Source organism: Dreissena polymorpha, chromosome 10 (assembly GCF_020536995.1).
Source record: "Dreissena polymorpha isolate Duluth1 chromosome 10, UMN_Dpol_1.0, whole genome shotgun sequence".
NCBI classification, from domain to species: domain Eukaryota; kingdom Metazoa; phylum Mollusca; class Bivalvia; order Myida; family Dreissenidae; genus Dreissena; species Dreissena polymorpha.
Genome location: NC_068364.1, coordinates 74,625,655 through 74,652,649, shown reverse-complemented (window position 1 = coordinate 74,652,649; position 26,995 = coordinate 74,625,655). Strand labels below are relative to the sequence as shown.

At 35.5% G+C, this 26,995-nt stretch overlaps 1 protein-coding gene across 4 annotated transcripts in view; it reads right to left on the bottom strand.

The window, feature by feature from the left end:
- The window catches only part of LOC127848901 (uncharacterized), a 54,753-nt gene extending 29,275 nt beyond the window's left edge, over positions 1 to 25,478 (bottom strand). For 2 of the 4 annotated variants that reach the window (XM_052381571.1, XM_052381575.1), the window contains exons 1-4: positions 24,825 to 24,962; positions 24,402 to 24,634; positions 9,879 to 9,967; positions 4,112 to 4,256 (exon numbers count right to left, since the gene is read on the bottom strand). In XM_052381571.1, the coding sequence (XP_052237531.1) occupies positions 4,112 to 4,256; positions 9,879 to 9,967; positions 24,402 to 24,444 (277 nt within the window). In that variant the 5' untranslated portion in view covers positions 24,445 to 24,634; positions 24,825 to 24,962. Of the gene's footprint in view, positions 1 to 4,111; positions 4,257 to 9,878; positions 9,968 to 24,401; positions 24,635 to 24,824; positions 24,971 to 25,367 lie in introns of those variants that run through there. The other 2 variants (XM_052381573.1, XM_052381572.1) reach the window with 2 other exon arrangements.
- Between the last annotated feature and the right edge of the window lie 1,517 nt (positions 25,479 to 26,995).

Genomic DNA, 26,995 nt, shown 5'->3' with positions numbered 1-26,995 from the left:
TTGATTTGGCTTTCTATCAATGATGGTGTGCACCGCTGCAATGAATGTTGATATAGATTGATCAATTCAGTTTGAATTGGCTTTCTATCAATGATGGTGTGCACCGCTGCAATGAATGTTGATATAGATTGATAAATTCAGTTTGAATTGGCTTTCTATCAATGATGGTGTGCACCGCTGCAATGAATGTTGATATAGATTGATAAATTCAGTTTGATTTGGCTTTCTATCAATGATGGTGTGCACCGCTGCAATGAATGTTGATATAGATTGATAAATTCAGTTTGATTTGGCTTTCTATCAATGATGGTGTGCACCGCTGCAATGAATGTTGATATAGATTGATAAATTCAGTTTGAATTGGCTTTCTATCAATGATGGTGTGCACCGCTGCAATGAATGTTGATATAGATTGATAAATTCAGTTTGATTTGGCTTTCTATCAATGATGGTGTGCACCGCTGCAATGAATGTTGATATAGATTGATAAATTCAGTTTGAATTGGCTTTCTATCAATGATGGTGTGCACCGCTGCAATGAATGTTGATATAGATTGATAAATTCAGTTTGATTTGGCTTTCTATCAATGATGGTGTGCACCGCTGCAATGAATGTTGATATAGATTGATAAATTCAGTTTGATTTGGCTTTCTATCAATGATGGTGTGCACCGCTGCAATGAATGTTGATATAGATTGATAAATTCAGTTTGATTTGGCTTTCTATCAATGATGGTGTGCACCGCTGCAATGAATGTTGATATAGATTGATAAATTCAGTTTGATTTGGCTTTCTATCAATGATGGTGTGCACCGCTGCAATGAATGTTGATATAGATTGATAAATTCAGTTTGATTTGGCTTTCTATCAATGATGGTGTGCACCGCTGCAATGAATGTTGATATAGATTGATAAATTCAGTTTGATTTGGCTTTCTATCAATGATGGTGTGCACCGCTGCAATGAATGTTGATATAGATTGATAAATTCAGTTTGATTTGGCTTTCTATCAATGATGGTGTGCACCGCTGCAATGAATGTTGATATAGATTGATAAATTCAGTTTGATTTGGCTTTCTATCAATGATGGTGTGCGCCGCTGCAATGAATGTTGATATAGATTGATAAATTCAGTTTGATTTGGCTTTCTATCAATGATGGTGTGCACCGCTGCAATGAATGTTGATATAGATTGATAAATTCAGTTTGATTTGGCTTTCTATCAATGATGGTGTGCGCCGCTGCAATGAATGTTGATATAGATTGATAAATTCAGTTTGATTTGGCTTTCTATCAATGATGGTGTGCACCGCTGCAATGAATGTTGATATAGATTGATAAATTCAGTTTGATTTGGCTTTCTATCAATGATGGTGTGCACCGCTGCAATGAATGTTGATATAGATTGATAAATTCAGTTTGATTTGGCTTTCTATCAATGATGGTGTGCACCGCTGCAATGAATGTTGATATAGATTGATAAATTCAGTTTGATTTGGCTTTCTATCAATGATGGTGTGCACCGCTGCAATGAATGTTGATATAGATTGATAAATTCAGTTTGATTTGGCTTTCTATCAATGATGGTGTGCACCGCTGCAATGAATGTTGATATAGATTGATAAATTCAGTTTGATTTGGCTTTCTATCAATGATGGTGTGCACCGCTGCAATGAATGTTGATATAGATTGATAAATTCAGTTTGATTTGGCTTTCTATCAATGATGGTGTGCACCGCTGCAATGAATGTTGATATAGATTGATAAATTCAGTTTGATTTGGCTTTCTATCAATGATGGTGTGCACCGCTGCAATGAATGTTGATATAGATTGATAAATTCAGTTTGATTTGGCTTTCTATCAATGATGGTGTGCACCGCTGCAATGAATGTTGATATAGATTGATAAATTCAGTTTGATTTGGCTTTCTATCAATGATGGTGTGCACCGCTGCAATGAATGTTGATATAGATTGATAAATTCAGTTTGATTTGGCTTTCTATCAATGATGGTGTGCGCTTTCTCATTCTTTAGCACTCTGCCAAATCTCGCAGCTGCAATTAAATTTGAAACAGAGTGTTGAATTCATTTGTATTTAGAGCTTTCTACAAATTCTATACAATTTATAACCAATATCAATGGTGCACGCCTTCTTCTTCTTTGGCTGTCTGCCAAATCTGACCGCTGCAATAAATGTTGAACAAGAGGGCCTGAAAGGCCCAAAGTCGCTCACCTGAGATAACAAGATGTGTTTGTGAAACACAATGTCCCCCTATATGATGTTTGACCTTGTAGGATGACCTTGACCTTGTGAAGGATGACCTTGACCTTGACATTTCACCACTCAAAATGTGCAGCTCCATGAGATACATATGCATGCCAAATATCAAGTTGCTATCTTCAATATTGCAAAAGTATTCATAAAATAAGCGATTTGGGCCACATATATTTGACCTCTGACCTTGAAGGATGACCTTGACCTTGACCTTTCACCACTCAAAATGTGCAGCTCCATGAGATGCACATGCATGCCAAATATCAAGATGCTATCTTCAATATTGCAAAAGTATTTATAAAATAAGCGATTTGGGCCACATATATTTGACCTCTGACCTTGAAGGATGACCTTGACCTTTCACCACTCAAAATGTGCAGCTCCATGAGATACACATGCATGCCAAATATCAAGTTGCTATCTTCAATATTGCAAAAGTATTCATAAAATGAGCGATTTTGGCCACATATATTTGACCTCTGACCTTGAAGGATGACCTTGACCTTTCACCACTCAAAATGTGCAGCTTCATGAGATACACATGCATGCCAAATATGAAGTTGCTATCTTCAATATAGCAAAAGTTATTGCAAAATGTTAAAGTTGGCGCAAACAGACAGACCAAAAGACAGACCAACAGACAGACCAACAGACAGACAATATGTCCCCCACTACTATAGTGGGGGACATAAAAAGAAATGACCTGTTCTTTGCAGCCCAAGACATCAATAGAACAAAGGTTCTAACCAAGTTTCATGAAGAATGAACAACAAATGGCCCCATGGCGAAAATGTTTTTCAACAGACTGGAACTATTTTTTAACTCGTCCAAGATATTATTGGGACAAATCTTCAGAAAAAGTTTCATGAAGATCCAACAATAAATGTGGCCTCTACAGTGTTAACAAGGCAAATATTCATGACACACAATGGAAGACAGACAATTGACAAAAGGTGATCACAAAAGTTCACCATGAGCAAAAAATATTATGCTCATAAAGATTGTCACCATGTGTGCAGATCAGCAAGTGTCATTCAGATTGAACTAAAAATGTGACTCAAAGTATTCACAATGTTTTACTATAAACAACTGTGGTAGTGCGGTCTCGTTCGCTTACGCAAGTGAACTGGTCACGGGACGGTTACGAGTTATGTAACTGTGGGAGCACTTATGAAATACGGAAATATTTATCGAGTCTTATTAAAGAACGCTTATTTCTAACACACTTACTGGTTGTAATTCAATTAACTAAAGGTGTCCAGTCAGATACGCCTGAATACACTCAAAGAATTAATCTATAAGTGAAAACCAAAGCAGCTTTAATGAAAATAACTAACTTAAGTCATAAGAATCTATGCATCGTTAAAAATGAACAAATACAGCAAATACCTTAATGAATGTAAAAAGAAGTTCACAATCTGTCAAAACACTGATATAAATATTAGTTACTGTTACTGTTAGTCTAGAAGTTGCTTCAAAAATGTTGTTTATACAATAAGTCTAACTTAATCTAAAGAACACAATTTATGGAGAGTGGAAAACTCCAGTGACCCAAAGGGCCCAGGGTCGCTTACCCGAGAGACTTAGATGGAAAGAAACAAAGATTAAAACTCTTCAGCAAATATTTCAAATTATTAGTATGACAAGACTGACTTTAAAAGTAAGGTGTTCCAAAGTATTAACAATAGGCCTGTATAGAAAATTACCCCACCATCCCTGGCGGCCATGTTCACAACATTCATTTTGTTTGGCCTAGACTGCAGAAGCTTATATGGGACTGTTTAATATAAACCCTGTTTTCCCAGAACACAGATCCATATAACATTCCACTCACCATCTCTGGACATTCCTACAGCTATACATTTCTTCAGCCTGCAGTACTGACACCGGTTGCGATTCACCCTCATGATGTTACACTGCTGGTTCTTCAGGCATGGCCGGTACTGGATCTTCTGCTGGATGCTCCGCCGGAAAAAACCCTGAACATTGATGAAAACTGAAGTTTATTATTACAAAATTGTACAATTTCATAAGTTTATTATTTAATAACTTCTATTATTACAAAAGTTTATTATTACATAAAGTTTATTTTTATATAAGTTTATCATTGCAAAAGTTTAATATTATGTAGACCTAGATTTTTATTGAATTATAACATCAACCAGAAAATTAACATTTACATTAACATTAACAAAAACTATAGCAAATTAAAAATCCATCTCAACAAAAACAGGTAAAACTAATTATGATCCTTTTAAACACATCATAATTGAAATCGTTAACAACTCATATTAAGGTTTTAATCCTTTACAACTCAGACAAGCATTTTAACGTGTTTGCAGTCCCTTAGAAAATAGTGACCTTTCTTGCCAGATTTAATTTTTAAAGGCTTCGTTTCTAGCCCTATAATAATGACGAAAGCAAACAGAATAAAATCCTGCAGGCTTTCTGACTTTATGCTAGTTGTATATACAGGGGTGTGATTGAGGTGAAGTCCAAGGGATGGAAAATTCTGTTAACTGATTTTGACAATGCGAATCGCGTGCAGAAAGCAATTATTATTATAAACCTTAAAACGAGCAAATTTGTTTAATTGATATCCCCCGCCAATATGCTTCTGGACACGAAAGTGTTATATTTCACACTCAAAAAAGCATTTTTTCAAGATACAAAGGGTCATAACTCCGTTATTAACAGATGGTGTACAATGCCATTTGGCGTGCATCATCCTCTTATCCATATATATACTCATACCAAGTTTCAATGAAATCTGCCAAAGCACTTCCAAGATATGGCTCCGGATACAGAAGTGCCGGACGGATGGACGGACGGAAAGACGGACGGACGGATGGACGAACAACGCCAAAACAATATCCCTCTGCCTTTGGCGGGGGATAATTAGCAATTTCCTAAACTTCATTACAATATTTATTTATTAAAACCTTTTAAACTTCAAATTTAACATATAAGATAAACAGAGTAAACATTATTAATTGTGATCAAAAACAATATGTGCTACGATCCTTGTGAACAATGAAGAGAAGCTTTTGGTTTAGCTCAATGCCTTTCCCTTGGAAATATGGTTATCACTGTTGCAGTGTTCAACTAGCGACATTTTACCACAGGCTGCCTTACCAGGACAGTCGATCTTCCGTACCCATTCAGATATTGGTATGGCTTTCTGCTTTATATCCACTGTTGTTTCTATTCCAATTGGAAGTTGTTTTTCAATAATTTGTAATCTCCGAGATTTTGTGAGATTTGTTTGTTCAATAATCCTAATTTTCGCTTCACATTGTTGCCATTTGCACACAAATCAGCAAAGAATTACCAAAAAATTTGTAAAAGATTGACTTTTATTAGAAGTTTGGGAAACTCTTAGCCAATGATATAGCTCGTCTCAACAAGAGGGCCATCATGGCCCTGAATTGCTCACCTGACTAACCAAATACAATCCCAACTCATTTTTCATCAAGATAAACATTCTGACTAAATTTCATAAAGTTTGGATGAAAACTGTGACCTGTATTGTCTACACAAGGTTTTTCTAATATTTGACCTATTGACCCTAGTTTTTGACCCAAGGTGACCCAAATACAATCCCAACACAGATTTCATCAAGATAAACATTCTGATCAAGTTTTATAAAGATTGGATGAAAACTGTGACCTCTATTGTCTACACAAGGTTTTTCTATTATTTGACCTAGTGACCTAGTTTTTGACATAGTGTCCTAGTTTTTGACCCCAGATGACCTAGTTTTTGACCCAAGATGACCAAAATACAATCCCAACCCAGATTTCATCAAGACAAATATTCAGACCAAATTTCATGAAGATTGGATGAAAACTGTGACCTCTATTGTCTACACAAGGTTTTTCTATTATTTGACCTAGTGACCTAGTTTTTGACATAGTGTCCTAGTTTTTGACCCCAGATGACCAAAATACAATCCCAACCCAGATTTCATATAGATAAATATTCCGGCCAAATTTCATAAAGAATGGATGACAAACAAATTGTTGACGTTTTTTCCATTATTTGACCTTGTGACCTAGTTTTTACCTCAGATGACCCAAATACATTCCCAAGCCAGATTTCATCAAGATAAACATTCTGACCAAATTTCATAAAGATTGGATGAAAACTGCGACCTCTATTGTCTACACAAGGTTTTTCTATTATTTGACCTAGTGACCTAGTTTTTGACCCCAGACGACCCAAATACAATCCCAACCCAGATTTTATCAAGATAAACATTCTGACCAAATTTCATAAACATTGGATGAAAACTGTGACCCCTACTGTCTACACAAACAAATTGTTGATGATTTTTCAATTATTTGACCTAGTGACCTAGTTTTTGACCCCAGATGACCCAAATACAATCCCAACCCAGATTTCATCAAGATAAACATTCTGACCAAATTTCATAAAGACTGGATGAAAACTGCGACCTCTATTGTCTACACAAGGTTTTTCTATAATTTAACCTATTATGTGACCTAGTTTTTGACCTAGTGATTTAGGTGTTGACCCCAGATGACCTTAATACAATCCCAACCCAGATTACATCAAGATCAACATTCTGACCAAATTTCATAGAGGTTGGATGAAAACTGTGACCTCTACTGTCTACCAGGGCTTTCCTTAGACCTCAAATCTCAAGAGTCAAGGACTCTTGGGACCATATTTTCAAGAGTCAAAATCAAACTTATAAGAGTCCTAATAATAACGCAGGAGAGTCAATGATTTTTTGCAATTTAAGCAAATTACTGAGGTATAATATATAAAAAGCAACAAATTAAAAGATATGTTAACATTTATTTCTTACATTTTACTGTCACTACAACACTATGCATTTAAACACAATATCTCAATGATTAATAAATACAAAACATGTATTCTAATACAACATTTACTTCATGTATACAGCAGAGTAATATGTCATATGTTCTAAACAACATCTCAAAGAGTAATATGTCATATCATGTCTTACACAACATCTCAGAGAGCAATATGTCATATGTCCTACAAAACATCTCAAAGATTACATACAAAATATGTATTCTAATACAACATTTACTTCATGTATACAGCAAAACAATATGTCATATGTCCTACAAACTAACAATCATTTGAGCAAATAAATAAATCATTCGTGCATTTAAAGAGTGATCTCAAATGGGTGCCCTAGTAAAGAAAAGGTAATAAAACAACACTTTGACTACACACACACAACTAGCATAAAACCAGCAAACTATCACTTTCTTCTCTTGCATATGTCCTGAAACTTGCGCAGCACATTCTGGGATGGTATAACAGATTCTGGGATCCAATAACTTTGTTTGACCGTTTCGCTTGGCTATTAAATTAAGAATGAAATACAAAATGTTAAAAAAAACAGTTCCGCTGGCTATCACAAAAAATCATATGGGTGGCACCTTAACACAATAGCCTATATAAATCAGTAAACTATAAAAGGAAATTATTTCTACTCACCGATAAAGGTGCCTCCGTATTTAATCCCATTAAAAATTCCGACACCCTTTAATTATTTTATGTGCCATCTTCACTGAAGACGTGCGACAAACACGCCGTTTTCTATGCCTTCTCAAACGGTCAATTATTACACCTACATGTATTTTGTAATCAATTAGCACATGCGAAAATTGTCACTTTGCCGCAAGGTCAGTTATATCGGTTCTATAGTTATTTTTAGCAACTTTGATGCAAAGTAGTGCTGCAACAATATACCGGTATATCGGTATATATCGCAATACGCAATCCGCATATTGTATTGCGATACGATTTTCATCATACCGGTACGAAAATTTTACAAAAATTCATTCACATTTCGTCCAGAAAAGCCATCCGAAATAATGATAACAAGGTAAACAAAAAAAGCAGTGTAAATTTTTTTTTTCGTAAAAATAGCATTCTGAAAGTGTATTATACGGAGTAGCGTTGTTACATCGCAGCATTCGTTCGATGCTTTTGAACAGATTATTGTTGAATTAATTGCGCACAGCTGTAAATGTTTCATTCGATTCTGAATTGAGCATTATTAAATTTGTAATCCGAATTTCGGAAATAAGCTTCCAAATTTTAATGCTAATGCGACAATTAAAAAATCTAGCGTCATATAAAAAGTGCTTTTTCTCAATAAAAAGCGCGCGAAAATTATACAGACATGTAGAATGTCGCATGGAAAGTATGGGTGTATTTTGTGTTGTATAAAAACGGGAACATCACGTCAGGTGAATGACGCGTGTTCAGTGGAAAAAAACGCCGCGGTTGGACGTTATTTCATCACATCTTTATATAATAAATAGTAACAAACTCCAAAATTTATTTGATACTTAAGAAAATTTGCGAATGTTTGTGTTTCTTGTTATTCTTGAGCACATTTATAGTAAATATATACCAGAATTTGCTTTAAAACTGGAATATACGGGATTATCGGATAATTGGCAAGTTATAATTTTGGTACAAGTTAGCAATATATTGCGATATATTGCAATACGGGTTTTTGAACTGACAATATATTGCAATACGGTTTCTGGCGTATTGTTGCAGCACTAATGCAAAGCGTGTAATTTGACGTTGTATACAGTACATATGACGGCATAACTTTCGCGCGCCTTTGAATTGAGCAAACATGAAGTTAAACAGTGATGGGTGCATTCAGCTCTGGAAATACATTCTGACATACTCTGGAAATATCTCAAAATATGCTTTACAGTGTACTGTGGATATGGATGTTATTATTTTATATTGAATATTATTAAAACTGACGCGGATGAGTCCATTCTGTTTTGGGGGGTTTATAGTTCTTCTTAAATACTCTGAGCTTTTATGAGTACATACGTACAGCTTAGAGGGTCAATACCTGGGAGTTGGATTACTAGGTGGGTTTAATACACGTCTTTTCCTCAAACAGCTGATAACAAACGCTATGATAAATAATGGAAAGTTTATACACGCATCATCGAACCAGCAGTGTTTTAATTGGTCAATACTAGATTTCTCAATTAACCAAACTCCGCCTACTGGGTGGACTTGTGCTTCGATGATTGGAAGCGGGCATTAACGATTAAGGTCTACTAAATGAAATACTCCGCCCTGAGCCAATTATTGCTTAGTCTTAACAACTTTTGATCTCGTTGACGCAAGTCGGTATATTCTGTAATTTTCATGCGTCAAAACCCGGGAGCTAGGGTCAAAGGAAAGCCCTGCTGTCTACACAAGCAAATTGTTGACGGACACACGCACGCACATACGGACGCCTGACATCACACGGTCACATAAGCTCACCATGTCACTTCGTGACAGGTGAGCTAAAATGCTTAGGTAGAATCTACCAGTGTAATATGTGGAGAGGTTTCGCGGCGGATATTTCAGGCCGTTTATGAAATACATCCGCGGAATCGATCGTACCCCCGCCCCATTTTTTTAACGAATTTCCGTGAATCTCAGAAACGATCCTCAGACAACCCTATCCGCGGAAATCCACGGAAAAATCACACCCCTATACAATAATATCCTTTTGCAAGTTGCTTTTGAGTGGAACATTGTAAAGAAGCTAACAAGCACTATACCTTGCAACCCTCGCACGCGTGCACTCCATAATGAAAGCCACTTGCTTTATCGCCGCACACCCTGCACAGAACTGTGTCGCCATCAAACTCTGAAAGAAACATTTTCAAATGGGTTTCGCTCTGCCAAAATAGGGGTAAATGCATGTGAATAAGTGTCATCCCATTAGTCTGCAGCGGCTCATCAGGGACAACAATTTCCAGTTTTATGGAATTTTTTGCTCGAAGAAAGTCACTTTTAAATAAAAATCCAGTCTAGGCTGAAAAGTTGTCTGAGATAAAGGACAGTCAATTATCATAGAATCAAGCAATTTGTTGCAATACTCAGAGGCCTCTTTGACACACAACAAATGAACAAGAGGGCCTGAAAGGCCCAAAGTCGCTCACCTGAGATAACAAGATATTATTGGGACAAATCTTCCAACCAAGTTTCACGAAGATCGGAAAATAAATGTGGCCTCTAGAGTGTTAACAAGTTATACTATAGCCATATAAACATGCCCCATCCCCTGGCATCATTTTTGAACTCGTCCAAGATATTATCGGGATGAATCTTCTGACCAAGTTTCATGAAGATCGGACAGTAAATGTGGCCTCTAGAGTGTTAACAAGATTTTACTAAAGCCATATAAGGAAAAATGCCCCGCCCCTTGGAAGCCATTTTTTTCAAGCAAACATTATTATTTTCGAACTCATCCAAGATATCATTGAGACCAATCTTCTGACCGAATTTTATGAAGATTGGACAATAAATGTGGCCTCTAGAGTGTTAACAAGGTTTTACTATAGCCATATATAGCCATATAAGGAAAAATGCCCCGCCCCTGGTGGCCACGTTTTTAAAGCAACCAAAACCATTTTCGAACTCATCCAAGATATCATTGGGACAAATCTTCTGACCAAGTTTCATGATGATCGGAAAATAAATGTGACCTCTAGAGTGTTAACAAGGTTTTACTATAGCCATATAAGGAAAATAGCCCCACCCCGTGGTGGCCATGTTTTTCAACCAACCGGCATCATTTTTTAACTCGTCCAAGATATTATTGGGATGAATCTTCTGACCAATTTTAATGAAGATCAGACTATAAATGTGGCCTCTAGAGTGTTAACAAGATTTTATAAAGCCATATAAGGAAAAATGCCCCACCCCTTGGGCCTTGTCGGCCATGTTTTTCAAGCAAACGTTACCATTTTTGAACTCATCCAAGTTATCATTGGGACAAATCTTCTGACCAAGTTTCATGATGATCGGAAAATAAATGTGACCTCTAGAGTGTTAACAAGGTTTTACTATAGCCTTATATAGCCATATAAAGAAAAATGCCCCGCCCCTTGGAGGCCATGTTTTTCAAGCAAATGAAATCAATTTGAACTCATCCAAGATATCATTAAGACAAATCTTCTGACCATATTTCATCAAGATTGGACAGAAAACGTGGCCTCTAGAGTGTTAAAAAGGTTTTACTACATATAGCCATATGAGGAAAAATGCCCCGCCCCCTGGTGGCCATGTTTTTTAAACCAACCGGCATCATTTTCGAACTCGTCCAAGAGATTATTGGGATGAATCTTCTGACCAAGTTTCATGTAGATTGGACAATAAATGTGGCCTCTAGAGTGTTAACAAGATTTTACTATAGCCATATATAGCCATATAAGGAAAAATGCCCCGCCCCTTGGAAGCCATGTTTTTCAAGCAAAGATTTCCATTTTTTAACTCATCCCAGATATTAGTGGGACAAATCTTCTGAGCAAGTTTCATGAAGATTGGAAAATAAATGTGGCCTCTAGAGTGTTAACAAGGTTTTACTATAGCCATATAAGGAAAAATGCCCCGCCCCCTGGCGGCCATGTATTTCAACCAACCCGCATCATTTTCGAACTCGTTCAAGATATTATTGGGAAGAATCTTCTGACCAAGTTTCATGAAGATCAGACAATAAATGTGGCCTCTAGAGTGTTAACAAGATTTAACTATAGCCATATATAGCCAGTGCACCAGCTAGCAATAAATAGAGGGGCGCTGCGCCCCTCTAAAATTTGCCCCCTTAAAAAGCGCCCCTCTATTTGTCTGTCAATTGCCCTTTTGGTCTCTACAGTAAATCCCTGTTTTCAGGCCGTATAAATGGTTAGGCACAATCACACTCGAATGAAATCAAACTCAGCACTATCGAATTTTTTTAAACTTCTGAAGTCTTTGGCTATGATTTTTTGTTTGCAAAAATAGTGATTTGTAATTCAAAATACCATTTAAAATTTGAAAATTAATAATCTTTTTTAATGTGAATATGCGGTTAATTTTTAGTCCGAAAATACGACATGGAAAACATATTTGTGTTTGGATTTTATTTCTGAACTTTAGAACACTTTCTGTCCTCAATCATGATGAATTTTAACATGAATAGGGGCAGACAGTTGTTATTTCAACAAATAAAGAACTTGTTTGGAAGGAGGATTTATCCCTCTGCAATGTAATTTTGATATTGTCATATATTTTCGCGACCTAACAAAACTGTCAACATTGTTGACAATAGTTGAAATAATGTGTTGTAAAATAAATATATCCTATTAGTAACAATAACAATGTTTCATTTTATCCTCCAGACTGGATGCTACTTCATGGTGGCATTGATCATTGTTTAGACTTTAAATTTGTCAATAACGATTTTTGTTTGAATTAATATTATTTATTGTGGACAAACATTGGTTCAAAGTTATTAATAGCAACGAATTTAAGTGGTGACAGTCACAACGTTTTTTTGACCCAGTGAAACCCCTGAATTTATTTCATGTTTTCTTTGTTTCTTCTACAAGGCCACTGATGCTGAAACTGGAACCTGAAAGATTAACATGCAGTTCAATGATGATAGGTGATAAAAAAACATCAAAATTCCCCACCCCCCCCGACACACACACACACACACATCGGAAAGAAATATGATATCTACATATCTCTAATGCGTGTAGTCTGATGCTAGCCCAAGTCGGTTATGAAATTGGAAACTAAGTTGTTTTCCTTAGCGCCAATGTAGATAGTAATATATTTATTATAATTTCATTACACAAAATGAGGAACAGCATACAATTGGTGAAATCATCCAATGCACTAATGTTTACAATTCATAAGTATATAGTATAACCAAAGTATATACTTAAGTATATTTATAACCAAATGCCCTATTTTCCAAAATTACGCGTGAAATGTGCCCTTTTGGAGGAAGCTCCCCTCTATTTTGAAAAGCTGGCTGGAGCACTGTATAGCCATATAAGGAAAAATGCCCCGCCCCTTGGCAGCCATGTTTTTTAAGCAAATGTAACCATTTTCAAACTCATCCAAGATATCATTGAGACCAATCTTCTGACCAAATTTCATGAAGATTGGACAATAAATGTGGCCTCAAGAGAGTTAACAAGTCAAATGTTAACGCTGCACAACGCATGACCGACGACAGATAAAAGGCGATCACAAAAGCTCACCATGAGCATGTTGTGCTCCGGTGAGCTAAAAATAAAACCATGAAATTTAAAGGATTGCTTCTCCTATAGAAACAGATGCAACAAATACAGGCTCCACTCTCAACATTTCTTAACCCATTTATTCCTAGTGGACTAACCCATCCTTCTTAATTGGATCAATTTATTTCCAAAATTAGGAATGTCTAGTATATTTATTTCTATATTTAGACTATTTCTTACAGAAATTCCTCAAAGCAAACAGCGCAGACCCTGATGAGACGTCGCAAAGGCCTTTTTTCTAGACGCTAGGCATAAATGGGTTAATGAATTAAGAGATAAAACCTTATACATGTATTTTGATCACAATAATTATTGCCCACTGTTGTTTTTTCAATGCATCTGGTTAAGAAGAGAAAGGAATGTTTTTTTAAGAAATCAGACAAGCCCAGAACAAACTTTAAAATTACCTGAAAATTTCTTGTGCATTTCACTTTAAATGTGATGTATATTTAATTCATATGTGAAAACTTCTACATAATCTATGTTTGCATATAAAGAAAGTTAGTATTGGTAAAATATGTATTGAACTGATGAACCTACATCAGGTATGGGTCAGTTTAGAAAAGTTCAAAGGTGCTGATCGATTCAGACAGGCTAAGTCATATACCAAACAAATCTAATGGCAATTTACTTTGCGTCTGACAATATTGCTATTTTCAGGTTCCCCTGACCTGCTTGTTTCACAGTTTGTCAGTATTGTTTTGATACAGCTTAAGTATTACAATAGTTTATCAAAACAACTGTGAAGACTTATGGTCAAGTTTTTGGACACACAGTTTTCATGGTGTAGGGTTTGATTCTAATCTTGCAATTGAAAGCTGTGTATTTTGCATTTGTTATTGTGTTTGTGTGATCTATACCTATTTTATTTTTGTTAAATGGCAATTTGTCCTAAATTAAGGCATATAATGAGTCTAATTTGTATAGGTTCTTTTTTACAGAAATAGCTGGAGTTTCAACTTGGTTGTGTTCATATGGTACATGTAGCATGTTCACTCTTTCAGTGCTGGAACTGAATTTTGAAGGCCTTTGCAAACAGTTTGGATCCAGATGAGACACCACAGTATGTGGCGTCTCATCAGGATCCAAACTGTTTGCTATTCTGATAGTATTCTTTGAAAAAAAATCGAAGAAAATGCTAATTTTAGAAATTCAGCAGACGACATTTTAGCAGACGACAAATTTCCCAGGGTTGGCATATTGACCGGTCAATTGAGTATTGACCGGGCCGGCGGTCAATACCCGGTTAAAACCGGTCAATACTGGTCATTACTGGTCATTACTGGTCAATACTGGTCGATTGAAAATTGTAGCATTTAACCATTACAAAGGAGCCATGTTATATTAAATCAATAATTATTCTGTAATTGATAAACTTTTTTCTGAGTTATTTATTGTAAAAAAATCTTTAAAGCTGTAAAAAGTTACTTCTTTATTATTTATGGAAACAGCCTCAAATACATAAGGACTAAGGCAATATCTTTATCTCAGTGTATCACATCTGTTACTAAAGTATTATTACTATTGTAGGTACCATTTCACTTAACTATTGATATATCTATATGATAAGCAGATGGACAAACAGAACTCTTGTGTATTCTAGGGTTATAAATCTAGCCTCTTAGTTGGTAATAAAATGCATGCAGTGTTATGTCTCTGATATTGACAATTAAGCAAATCTGCCCTTAGGCTATTTCATATCACTCACACAAGAAGATTACATTGTACTTGCTATTAATTTAATAGTTACTTCTAACTTGTTTCCTTTCTGTATTTAGAGGTGTTTTTTCCCTTTCATATTAAAAAGTTCAATTGGTATTCAAATGAATAAACAATCAAAGTTCTTGATTTTGCCAATAAATAATGATTTCCAATTGTGGGTCTACTCTTCTTTTCAATTGTTTTTTTCTTTTAATAATTATTTCTTATTATGTTTTTTATTCTTATATCAATAAAAATTAATGTTTTTTACACTATTTTGTTAAAAAGTATTTAAAGAAATCAATGCAAAAATACATGACAAGTAAGGATTGTGTCAAAAAGGTGCCATTTAAGGCCCTATTATCAGTTTTGGCTGCCCCAACCTGTATAGGTGAGAAGACTGTTAGAAGACTGTGGGGACAGTGGGGTATAAGGAACAACTCATACACAGTAATTGACAGGTTCTTGTTGAATCAAGCACAGAATTATATGAGCATCATAATTCATTAGAATTGGAAAAAAAAATTAATCAACCAGAAAAATCAAATTGACCAACTTTGACTTATTTGCAAAATTTTGAGAGATTGGCCTAAAAATTGCATGAACAGGTATAAAATAGTGGGTATTAATAGCTTAAGACATTATTGGCAACATGTCTGTTTAATTTATATTATCAATATTGTTTAATTAGGCATGGAATATAAATTAAAATTGGGGGTAAAGTTCAATCGACCAGTATTGACCAGTAATGACCACTTCGGGAGTATTGACCGGGGCGGTTTTAACCGGTAAAAACCTCCGGTTAAAACCGGGGGCGGACGATTGGTGCCAACCCTGCATGCAAAGGGTTAAAACACATTTACCATATTGAAAAACAGTTGTGGCAACAACTAAATCACACAATTTGTAAAGCATTCAAATTTTCACAACCACAGGCTATAATAAATTACTAATTGGATATTTGATGATTGGTCAATATTGCACACATGTATGTCAGTGGGATTTTGCTGTCCCAGTTTTTGACCAGCTTTGTTTTTCTCCTATCAAGTATGTACATGCACATGTACATGTATGGCAGTCATGCCTCACTTGGGGGATTGGTGTTGTTTTTTCCACCGGATCAAAGTATTAAAGATTTCAAGATTATTTAGAACTCTAATCTTTAAATACTAAATCAAAATATTTAAAAAATGTATCCTTATAAAATCCAGTGTGTTATATCCAGCTCAAACCACAAAAGATGTTTCACAATTTTCTACTCAAATCTAAATAGTGTCCCAGGGCCCTTGCTACACTTTGGGGGATTGGGGCCGGGGCCCTTAGAGGGGGAATTTCGCGTTGTTTGAGGCGAAAAGGGGAATTTGAGAAGATCTTTTCACCAACAATTCAACACTTACAATTGCTATATTTTAATGTAATTTACATATAAAAAATATACATTTAATCAAAGGTTAAACGCACGATACCGGCTGGCAACAAAGGTATAAAAGAAAAAAAAAAATTTTTTGGAAGGGGGAATTTTTAACTGAAATAGGGGAAACAAAGTATACTATTTTAAGCGGGGAATGAGGCTGAATTTTGGTCCCAAAAACGACCAAACAAGGGCCCTTGTCCACTACACAAGATATTATAAAATTTCATTATCCCTTTAACACATAGACATGTATTTTGATAAATTTGTAGTCCCTAAGGCCAACATTTTTTAATAAAGTGATTTACGGGAGCACCGACCATATTTAATGTCAAAATGAAATAAAAATAAAAGTATCTATCTGCAATTTTATTTCCATAAATTCCGCCGACAGTGTTTAAGTCCCGCGTGAAAAAATAAAACTGTAGACGGCAAAAATCAAAATTTATATTCGCAAGCGTTTTATCGGATCTGTATTTTTACTACCGGAAAATTTCATTGGCTGTTTAAATTGACTAAACTAATCGTATTTATGTTAAGTAAAAGCTTTGTTTGGGCATGCAAAATGGCGTGCTCGCAAGTTTGGGTTGACAACAATAATAATCAACAGTGTCCGCGGCATTATTCCAAATAGAAATTGTGTCGCAAATTACAGTACAGGCAATGTGTACTTTGCGTACGCCACTCGTCGCGGTGTTCATTTTAGGGTGTTCACTTACCAAACGACCCCCGCGATGGGTGTTCAGATCAAATATTCGCGGGGGCCGTTTTCAATAAGATGGACACTGTGAATCACTGCGGACCCAAAATATCTATATACCGCGGTGTTCATCGTGTTTGCTAGAAATAAAATAATTGAACATAAACGTAGGTCGGTACCAATTTGCAGAAAGAATCTACCGTGCGTTTGAGTGTTATAGGTGTCATTTGGTGTCTAAAAAATTTACAACGATTACGAACAATCACAATCGATTGCCGCATACATGCAAAAATTCCCGTCTCTGTCCATTACCCGATAATCCCAGGATTTCCAATTTCATGCAAATTCTGGTCAATGTTGATGATTAAAGTGTGATAGAAATGCAAAAATCACAAACGTTCGCCATATCTCTAAACTATCAAATGAATTTCGGCATATGTTTCTATTTTAAGATTTGATGAAATAAGCGCCCAATCAAAACAGGTGAATTCCAACATTTGTAAATAACCTGACGCCTAGTGCGCGTGTTGTGTAGAGTTCATGTTCTGTTAAAAATTGTAGACACAAATAAATACATGTATATATGCCCATGATATTTTCATTTTCTTTGTTCTGAACCATAAAAAGCGCGCTACAATTGGCGCTGGTGTATTTATTTTTTACACAAAATCTTAGTAGCGCAGACAACATTGGGATCTTATAATTTCGATGTAAAGTTTCGTAGTGAATTTCTTCTCAAGTACCGGGGAAGCTCGCGAATGATTTGGAATTGACATTTCATCTGAATAAAATAAAAATCAAACACGCTGTAACACGCCATATTTAGATTTCATGCAACATGTACAAGTCATTTTCTGGAAATCGGGAGAAATGAAACCCAATTTTGTGAAAACAAAAAGGGCAATTGCATTGATTAACACCATAAAAGTTAATCGTATTGATCATCTAAACGCTTAGTTTTACATGTAGTTTCCGACTTAACATACTGCCCGAGTTTAGTACGCATAAATGTGCACATAATATCTACATGTACATGAAGTATATGATTTTATTTTGTACATGTACATGTACATTTAAAACGCGTGAATGACCCTCGCAGACAGGTGTTTACGGTGGCTGCGCAGCATCGCGGTAATAACAAGTGTTCCCGTTAACAATAGCGTGCAATCGAGGCGATTTCGGGTGTTCGTCGAACACCGCAGTCAGTAGCGTGTCCGCCCCCGCGAAATGTCACCCATCAAGAATATTAAACACCGCAGACACGCGTTTTTGTCAAAGTACACGTTGCCTGTACTGTACATGGTCAAGTCAAACATTAAGAATATTGAATTAAATGCGAATCGCGTACTGTAAACGTATAGAAATTCGTCGGTATGAAATTTCGTGGTTTAATGAAAAACAACTAATTCGTTGACTTGTAATTTTGTGGATTTCAAATTTTTGGGGAAGACTGACCGTCATAATAATAATACTTTTATTAAAACAACCAGAGTAATAACGAAGCATAATCTGCTAATCTGTGTTGACAGCAAGACTTGAGGTTAATATGCACTGAAGCATGAAAGTGTTGCCAATAATTGTCGATAAGAGCGATAAAGCGGCGCACTTGTGGGTCCCAGCTCGCTAATTGCCATGGATGTTGTTTTGACAATATTTGCACTTCTCAGCACTAGTAGCAACACTTGAGTAATAAGGTCCCCAAAATACATGTGTGAAAACGGTTATGTCTCTTATAATTTTAATTTGCGCATATTGACATATATGATAAATCTGCAAACTGTTAATTTTATGACATCACGTAAAAGAAATTTGTTTTTCTTCGCAATTGGTAATGCTATTTATTATCTTTATTTACCATGATTAATAAAACGTACATTAACGATGATGAATAAAAAAAAGAAAAACTGATAGATATAGTGTAATGTTAACTACTGAAGTGAAGTAACTATTACAAAAACAAATATCTCGGATAACTGACAACACAAGAAAACGTCGGAAATGACATTCGGAAATTTAGGATTAAAAGTGTATAAATAATCATTGGTACTTGAATTCGTGGTTCAGTGGGCCAACGAAATCCACGAAAATTAGTACCACACGAAATTTAATGGTTTTACATTATTAGATGGACATATTATACAGTTTTACCTAGAGATGTGCACCTGTCGATTACATCATTTTAACACGATGGCCGACAATACAGAACAAATAAATTGTGACTCTCAGCAAAAATGGCAAACAACGATCAAATAAATGATGGAGATCATACATTTAGAAGGGATTACTGAAATGCAATTAAAAACATGTGATAAAGAACGAATGCAAAAAAAGTTTTCGATGCCGACAACATATTTATTAGTAATCTACTCAGTGGATACATGTAACGGAAACAGTGTTTGCATTCAGTTTACTCGCAAAGTTAAAACATCTGGCAGGATTATCATTAAAAAATTGGATAAGGCAAACATGGTTTCATTTATATGTTAGTGGATCTGTTTATAATCAGATTCATATGCATATATTGCTTTATTATGTTTGTCATGCTCTACAGTTTACTGAAACAGCATGGAACTTTAATAGAAGACAAAGCAAGATAAATACATTAATATTAAATAAAGTTAGTTCAATACATAAATTACCATTAAATGTGCTTGTTAATATTTTTCCCTTAACTGCCTCTAATGTGATTAAATGTTTCTCTCAAAACCAGGCATCCAGAACTGTGCGTTAAAATGCCTTTTTTGAAAGTAATACACCATGCCCCTTTGCCCTCCTGGGAACAAGAGGGCCTGAAAGGCCCAAAGTCGCTCACCTGAGATAACAAGATATTATTGTGACAAATCTTCTGACCAAGTTTCACGAAGATCGGAAAATAAATGTGGCCTCTAGAGTGTTAACAAGGTTTTACTATAGCCATTTAAGCAGGGATCATATTTTCCCGCAACATCAATTGGTCTGGATTTAAATGGGGAAAAACTGTCTGAAAATTTATATCCGTAATCATGACAAATTACGTTAAAATATAAACCATTGATTTTGCCATAATAAATGTACAAGTTAAAATTCCTTTAGGCATTTTTTTTAACGGAACATACGAGTTTTCTCAATTGGTTTTATCATTTGCTATTTCATTGTTGTTTCGTGTGCTGTTTTATCTGACATTTTTTCATCGTTGTCAATATTATTAATCTGTGTAAGTCAATACCGATGTTTTATATCGTTGTCGACTCGATAATAGCTTACAAACATGCACTGAACCAAACAAATGTCTGTGTGTAGGTTGGCTACTGACAATAACAAAACCAAATAGTTAAGAAATAATTCGTGTACGTTAGGCCTATAGTTTGTTGACGAATAACCCACGGCCGATAGTTAAGATGCGTAAGGAGTAAATCACGAGTGCGAAGCACGAGTTATTTGAAACCATGCATTTAAACTTCTGGTCGTGGGTTATTCAACAACAAAAAATAAAGTACATGGATTATTTCGATTCTAACACGATTGTTACTAAAGATTTAAACAATGTACATGTATATTATTTTTCTTGTGTACTATTTTATGTGAAGTTCCACCCATAAAAATAACTTTCGGCTGTTCTGTCGATCAGATCCGCAACTTTCATTCATTAATTGCCGGATTATTACGCTGGTGGAAAATGTATCGACATGTTTTGTTAAGTTAAAGCGCGTGCTTTCAGTGTATAAGGTCTGCCCACAATTATTGCAGAATATCCGATTTTCTCTTTTGTTTATATATAAAGTTTACTGTATCATGCATGAAATGCACAATATCCACGAGGATAACATCAAGGTTTTCATCTCCGAAGTAACTGTCAACGATTTTATCGTGGACGAGTACACATTATGGACCGATTAGTGTGCAAGGTATAAGCCAGTGAAATTATCGATTGATATTGACACGGGGTTATTCACGCATGACTAATACACAACTGCGCGAATCTTCGCTGCTTGGGGTCATATTCTGATACTTGTCAGCTGACTTGCAATAAACTGGTCACGACCGGTTTAGAGACTGCAATGAATGGTTTATCACACCTAATCGAGATAAGAATGTAATTAGGATGTGTTAGCATGTTCACTGTGTAATCGATTTCATGACATGGGAATTTTAGCAAACAGAATCGGACCGACTGCTTGGGATTTTCAATCGGTCTTTCATGACCCCTATCGGTCTAGGACCGCCAAAACCGAAAAAATATGATCCATGCATATAAGGAAAAATGCCCCGCCCCTGGCAGCCATGTTTTTCAACCAACCGGCATCATTTTTTAAACTCGTCCAAGATATTATCAGGATGAATCTTCTGACCAAGTTTCATAAGATCGGACAGTAAATGTGGCCTCTAAGAGTGTTAACAAGATATTACTATAGCCATATAAGGAAAAATGCCCCGCCCCTTGGAAGCCATTTTTTTCAAGCAAACATAATTATTTTCGAACTCATCCAAGATATCATTGAGACCAATCTTCTGACCAAATTTCATGAAGTTTGGACTATAAATGTGGCCTCTAGAGTGTTAACAAGGTTTTACTTAAGCCATATAGCCATTGAGGAAAAATGCCTCACCCCTGGTGGCCATGTTTTTAAAGCAACCAAAACCATTTTCGAACTCATCCAAGATATCATTGTGACAAATCTTCTGACCACGTTTCATGATGATCGGAAAATAAATTTGACCTCTAGAGTGTTAACAAGGTTTTACTATAGCCATATAAGGAAAATAGCCCCGCCCCCGTGGTGGCAATGTTTTTTAACCAACTGGCATCATTTTTGAACTCGTCCAAGATATTATTGGGACGAATCTTCTGACCCAGTTTCATGAAGATCGGACTATAAATGTGGCCTCTAGAGTGTTAACAAGATTTTACTTTAGCCATATAAGGAAAAATGCCCCGCCCCTTGGCGGCCATGTTATTTAAGCAAACGTTACCATTTTCGAACTCATCCAAGATATCATTAAGACAAATATTCTGACCATATTTCATCAAGATTGGACAATAAATGTGGCCTCTAGAGTGTGAACAAGGTTTTACTAAAGCCATATAAGGAAAAATGCCCCGCCCCCTGGCACCATGTTTTTCAACCAACCGGCATCATTTTTGAACTCGTCCAAGATATTATTAGGATGAATCTTCTGACCAAGTTTCATTAAGTTTTTGTTGTTTTGCTAACAAATGCTTCTTAATTGAGGATACAAGTGTGTCCAGTATTGTATTTACTAAGGTTGATATCTTATATGGATGGAAGATGAACAAAATATTGATTTAAAAAAAATAATTTATTTTGGTTCCATTGGGAATTTTTAGCTCCCATTTGGGAAAAATATATACTTTTTTCCATTGGGAATGGGTCCAGTTACCGGGTCTGATTTTGAATGAAAAAAAAACACTGGTACCTATGAAGTTTCATGATCCTAGGCGTAAGCTTTCTTGAGTTATCATCTGGAAACCATTTTACTGTGTCAAGTCACCGTGACCTTGACCCAGAGCCCCAGATAAGGTTTTGTGAAATTCTTAAATTACTACTAGATTTTCAACAAGAATTCTTAACTCTGAAATTTTATTCTTAACGTTACTACTAAGTTTTGAAAAATAATTCTTATTTTTTCTAAATGACCTAAAAATAAATAATAATGGTTATTTTCATGCAAAAAAAATCAAAATAAACATACTAGCAACTTTATTTATACAAGTTCAACAGTGTCTTTTCAGTATTATACAATTTTATTTTTCCAATACCTTCATATGCCCAAACTGTGTTTAGATTGCATGCCTTAGATGAATTTTTACATATTTCACATTTAAAACGGGTCTTCCCTTCAATCTTTTCAACGATTAGCCACAGGACTTGTCCCTTCCACTCGTTCAATGTTGTTTTTTTGTGTTTAAGTTTGGACCCGTCGTGTCGCATTTTTGTTTAGCTTTTCCAACTGTGTCAGCAACTGAACATACAACATCGTATAAGATCTTTTCTATAATGTCTTTCTAAACATTTAACTTCGGCTCACTTTGCATACAATATGTTAAAAGCGTGTTTTTGGTGCTTTGCAGTTTTTTAGGACGCTCTCTGGGCGCCGCCATTGTTTTATGACAGATAGACTGTATACGCCGCTTTTATTGGAAAAAATGCGCTTTGTTAAACAAACCCGATAACCATTCTATATAAGCACCGCAAAGATCTTTAATACGCGAAAAGAACTCAATAAAAATTGATACAAACCGATGTAAAAATAATATTCGTAACTTGATTTTGTAATTCTTAATGGTACGACAAGATTTTAAAATAAATACATAACGGACTTGAAAATAATTCGTAATTACGAAAATACGACCCTTATCTGGAGCTCTGCCTTGACCTTTGACCTAGTGGTAGACCTGATGGTCAATAGGGGTCATCTGCGAGTCATGATCAATGTACCTATGAAGTTTCATGATCCTAGGCATAAGCGTTCTTGAGTTATCATCCGGAAACCATTTTTCTAAGTTGCGTCACCGTGACCTTGACCTTTGACCTAGTGACCTGAATATCTATAGGGGTCATCTGCGAGTCATGATCAATGTACCTATGAAGTTTCATGATCCTAGGCCTAAGCGTTCTTGAGTTATCATCTGGAAACCATCTGGTGAACGGACATACGGAGGACCGACATGTGCAAAACAATATACCCCCTCTTCTTTGAATGGGGGGCGGGCATAATAAGAAAAATAAGCCCAGAGTTTTGAGTAAAATGAGGCTTCCATTGGTGATAATGTATTTTACAGAATGTTCTTAATAAAGATGGATTTACAAAGTCAATTAATTCCAAGTTGACTAAAATAATAAAGCAATGCTTGAATACCACACTTAAAAAAAAACATTCAATCTTATACTTGGGTTTCAGAATTGTATGGTGAATAAGGGCCTTGGAATTCGGAATAAAATACAAAAACAGCAATATTAGGAGTAGGACAGCAATCCCTAGACAAATGGTCACCATGGTGTAAAAGATAAGATGTCTGCCTAGCGACCAGGTGGTCACGGTACGATCCCCACTTTGGGGGTGTTCTTTAGATCTCACTAAAAGACAAAAGTGCTGGTTCTAGGCACAGGAAACGGACTCAAAAAAGTTTCAATAAACTTGAGGCTTTCGATGTAATCAAGCTAAAATTAATAGGTTAAAACTAATCTCGACTTACCTAATCCATCCAAACTCGCCTCTTTCCCCATAATCACAGACATGACCAACCCCAGATATGGTGGTGGCCAACAACACCCCACGACTCCAACGGCCGTGACCTTGGAACGTCAAAACAACAAAAACTCCAAACAATGTTGATGTGGTCACGCTTCGTGAAGTTCACTATTTAAGTCCATCGCTGAAAATCGATTGTTACTTTATTTAAAATTATGTCCACGTGGAATCATTAGACTGAAAATATACAATATATAACGTAAAAAAAACACTGAGTCATAAATTACCGTTAGACGTCCTTACTAACCTATTAACCGTTTGTTTACTCAGAAATCGCCGGTAAGAATCGATGTATGATTTTTACATTTTCTCGCGATTACGTCAACAGGATATAAAATACAATATCCTTAAAACTAACCAGTCTCACCTTAACGCAGTATGTTCACTTATTCCTGTCGGTATATTAAAAAAATTCTAGAAATATGTCAGAGATTTAAAATCGTTGGCCTCCATTTGAGAAAACGTCTGAACCACACCGCAGTGAACTTTTCATGACAGTGACCCATTTTTCTGACGCGACTGACCTAAATTTTACCCTTTGCAAGCTCAGTTTTGATTGGTCAATGAAAAGTTGTTTGTGTATTAGATTTTCGTATATATATGTAAAATAATAAAATACAAGTGGTTGTTCAATATTTCTTTACATTAAAATAATGTTCTGATTAAAATTATGACGTTAAATAGCGCTGTAATATATTTTCCATCATATACAGGTCAAACAGTCAAACCAATCAAAACGCGCCTTACGCCACGTTTTGTGTCTAAGGAAAATATGTGTTGAACAAGGTAAACAACTATTTTTGGTAACAGACGGCTTAAATAGGTCTACCATAAATATCGTATCGTGTTTGATTTAACGCCCAATTGGTGCACGGGATATATCTATATCTCATACAATAACGTAACTTACCCTGTGAGTTCTTTATTAAAAACATAATTAACTCCATGTATTGATGTATTTTTTTCTTTTTGTGAGGTTTCATTCAGACAATAGATGAATCGGAAATCTCGTCTGCTCATAATATGTGCGTGGGAAGCGAGCTATGACGTAAGAGCACATATTACTCGTGCATATCCTGGCGTGAAATTAATAAACATGGCTTTCGTTTTTTTATCTGCTAGCTGTTTCGAAACGAAATAAGTCAACTTTTGAAGATTATCATTTACTCGGTACGTTTATTTAGTCTACTGTGGATTGTTCTATCTCGATTGTTCATTATCATTATTAAACTAAAACTGATGCGTGCACAGTCAAACGCAGCTCGGAAATCCTTACAATTAAACGATATGTCTTAGAAATATCGAAATGAGATATGAGAATACATCACATTTAAAACTTACTTCTACGTATCAATAACTAATCCTAACTTAATTAATTGGTGTTCAAGGGAGTTAACTCTGAAAATCTATAAGAATCACTTAGTTGCTCATTTTACCAATTAAAGCCTGGGCCTTTTCACAGATTTTGACACGTATTGAAGTTTGTCATTAAATGCTTTATATTGATAAATATAAACATTGGATCTAAAAAAAAAAATCCAATACAAAATCAAGAATACAATTTAAAAAAAAAAGAATAACCCTAATCAGGGCTTGGACCACTGACCCCTGGAGTCCTCGATTAAAAGTCTACCCACTTAGACCACTCAGCCATCATTGAGCATACAAAGAAGAATGTGTTTTTTACTTAATACAAGCAATCCTCGTAGTTTCACAAAATATAACGACAATAAAAGAACTCTCAAAATTATTCAATCTTTGCGCGTTGCAACGCCTTATAATTTTCAGGTTTTTAAATCGCCAAATGATGCATATAATTGCTATTTTAGAGCATGGTAAATGTTCAGTATTACTGTTTCCTTACAAATATAACTATAACGAAAATTTTCGAATCTGAAACAACTTTTTTTTAATTTTGTCAATTTACAAAAACGTGAAAAGGTCCCTTTAATTTGTTCATTAAACTTAAACTTGCAGACTGCAAAAAGGCCCAAAAATGTCTTTTTTTAGTGAAAGAGGAATGGGTACTGTAGGAAGGTCGGAAGAACTTTTGTTGTCAGCTTTTCAAAACGACTCCTCAGTTTGAAAAAAAAGTTTTTACATGACAAAACTTCCAAATGTCTATTTTACACTTCTCAGTAATTTCAGGTATTATTAAAATAAATTTTCAAATCACGAATTATCGAATTTTGCAAAAATTATCACAAACTGTATACAGTAGTTATGTTTGTGAAAAGAGCGAATATTATCGAAATACCAAAATGGAAAACCAAAAAAAGAATCGACCACGTTAACGAAATAGGCAATGGTGTACGCCTCATAAGCAATGTAACATATAGAAAGAAAAAATAATGTGAGAAAGTAATTTGATTGAGATTTGATAACATCACTTTTATTGGTAACGTCCGTCCTAAGCGCGGATCATTGCTTACACCAATCTTAATTGGCCGGGTAACCAAGTGTCTGTATTCAAGCGAACCTCCGTCGATATGCCCATGAAGTATTTGGCGATGGCTGTAGGAGTATCGACTGTAGTTG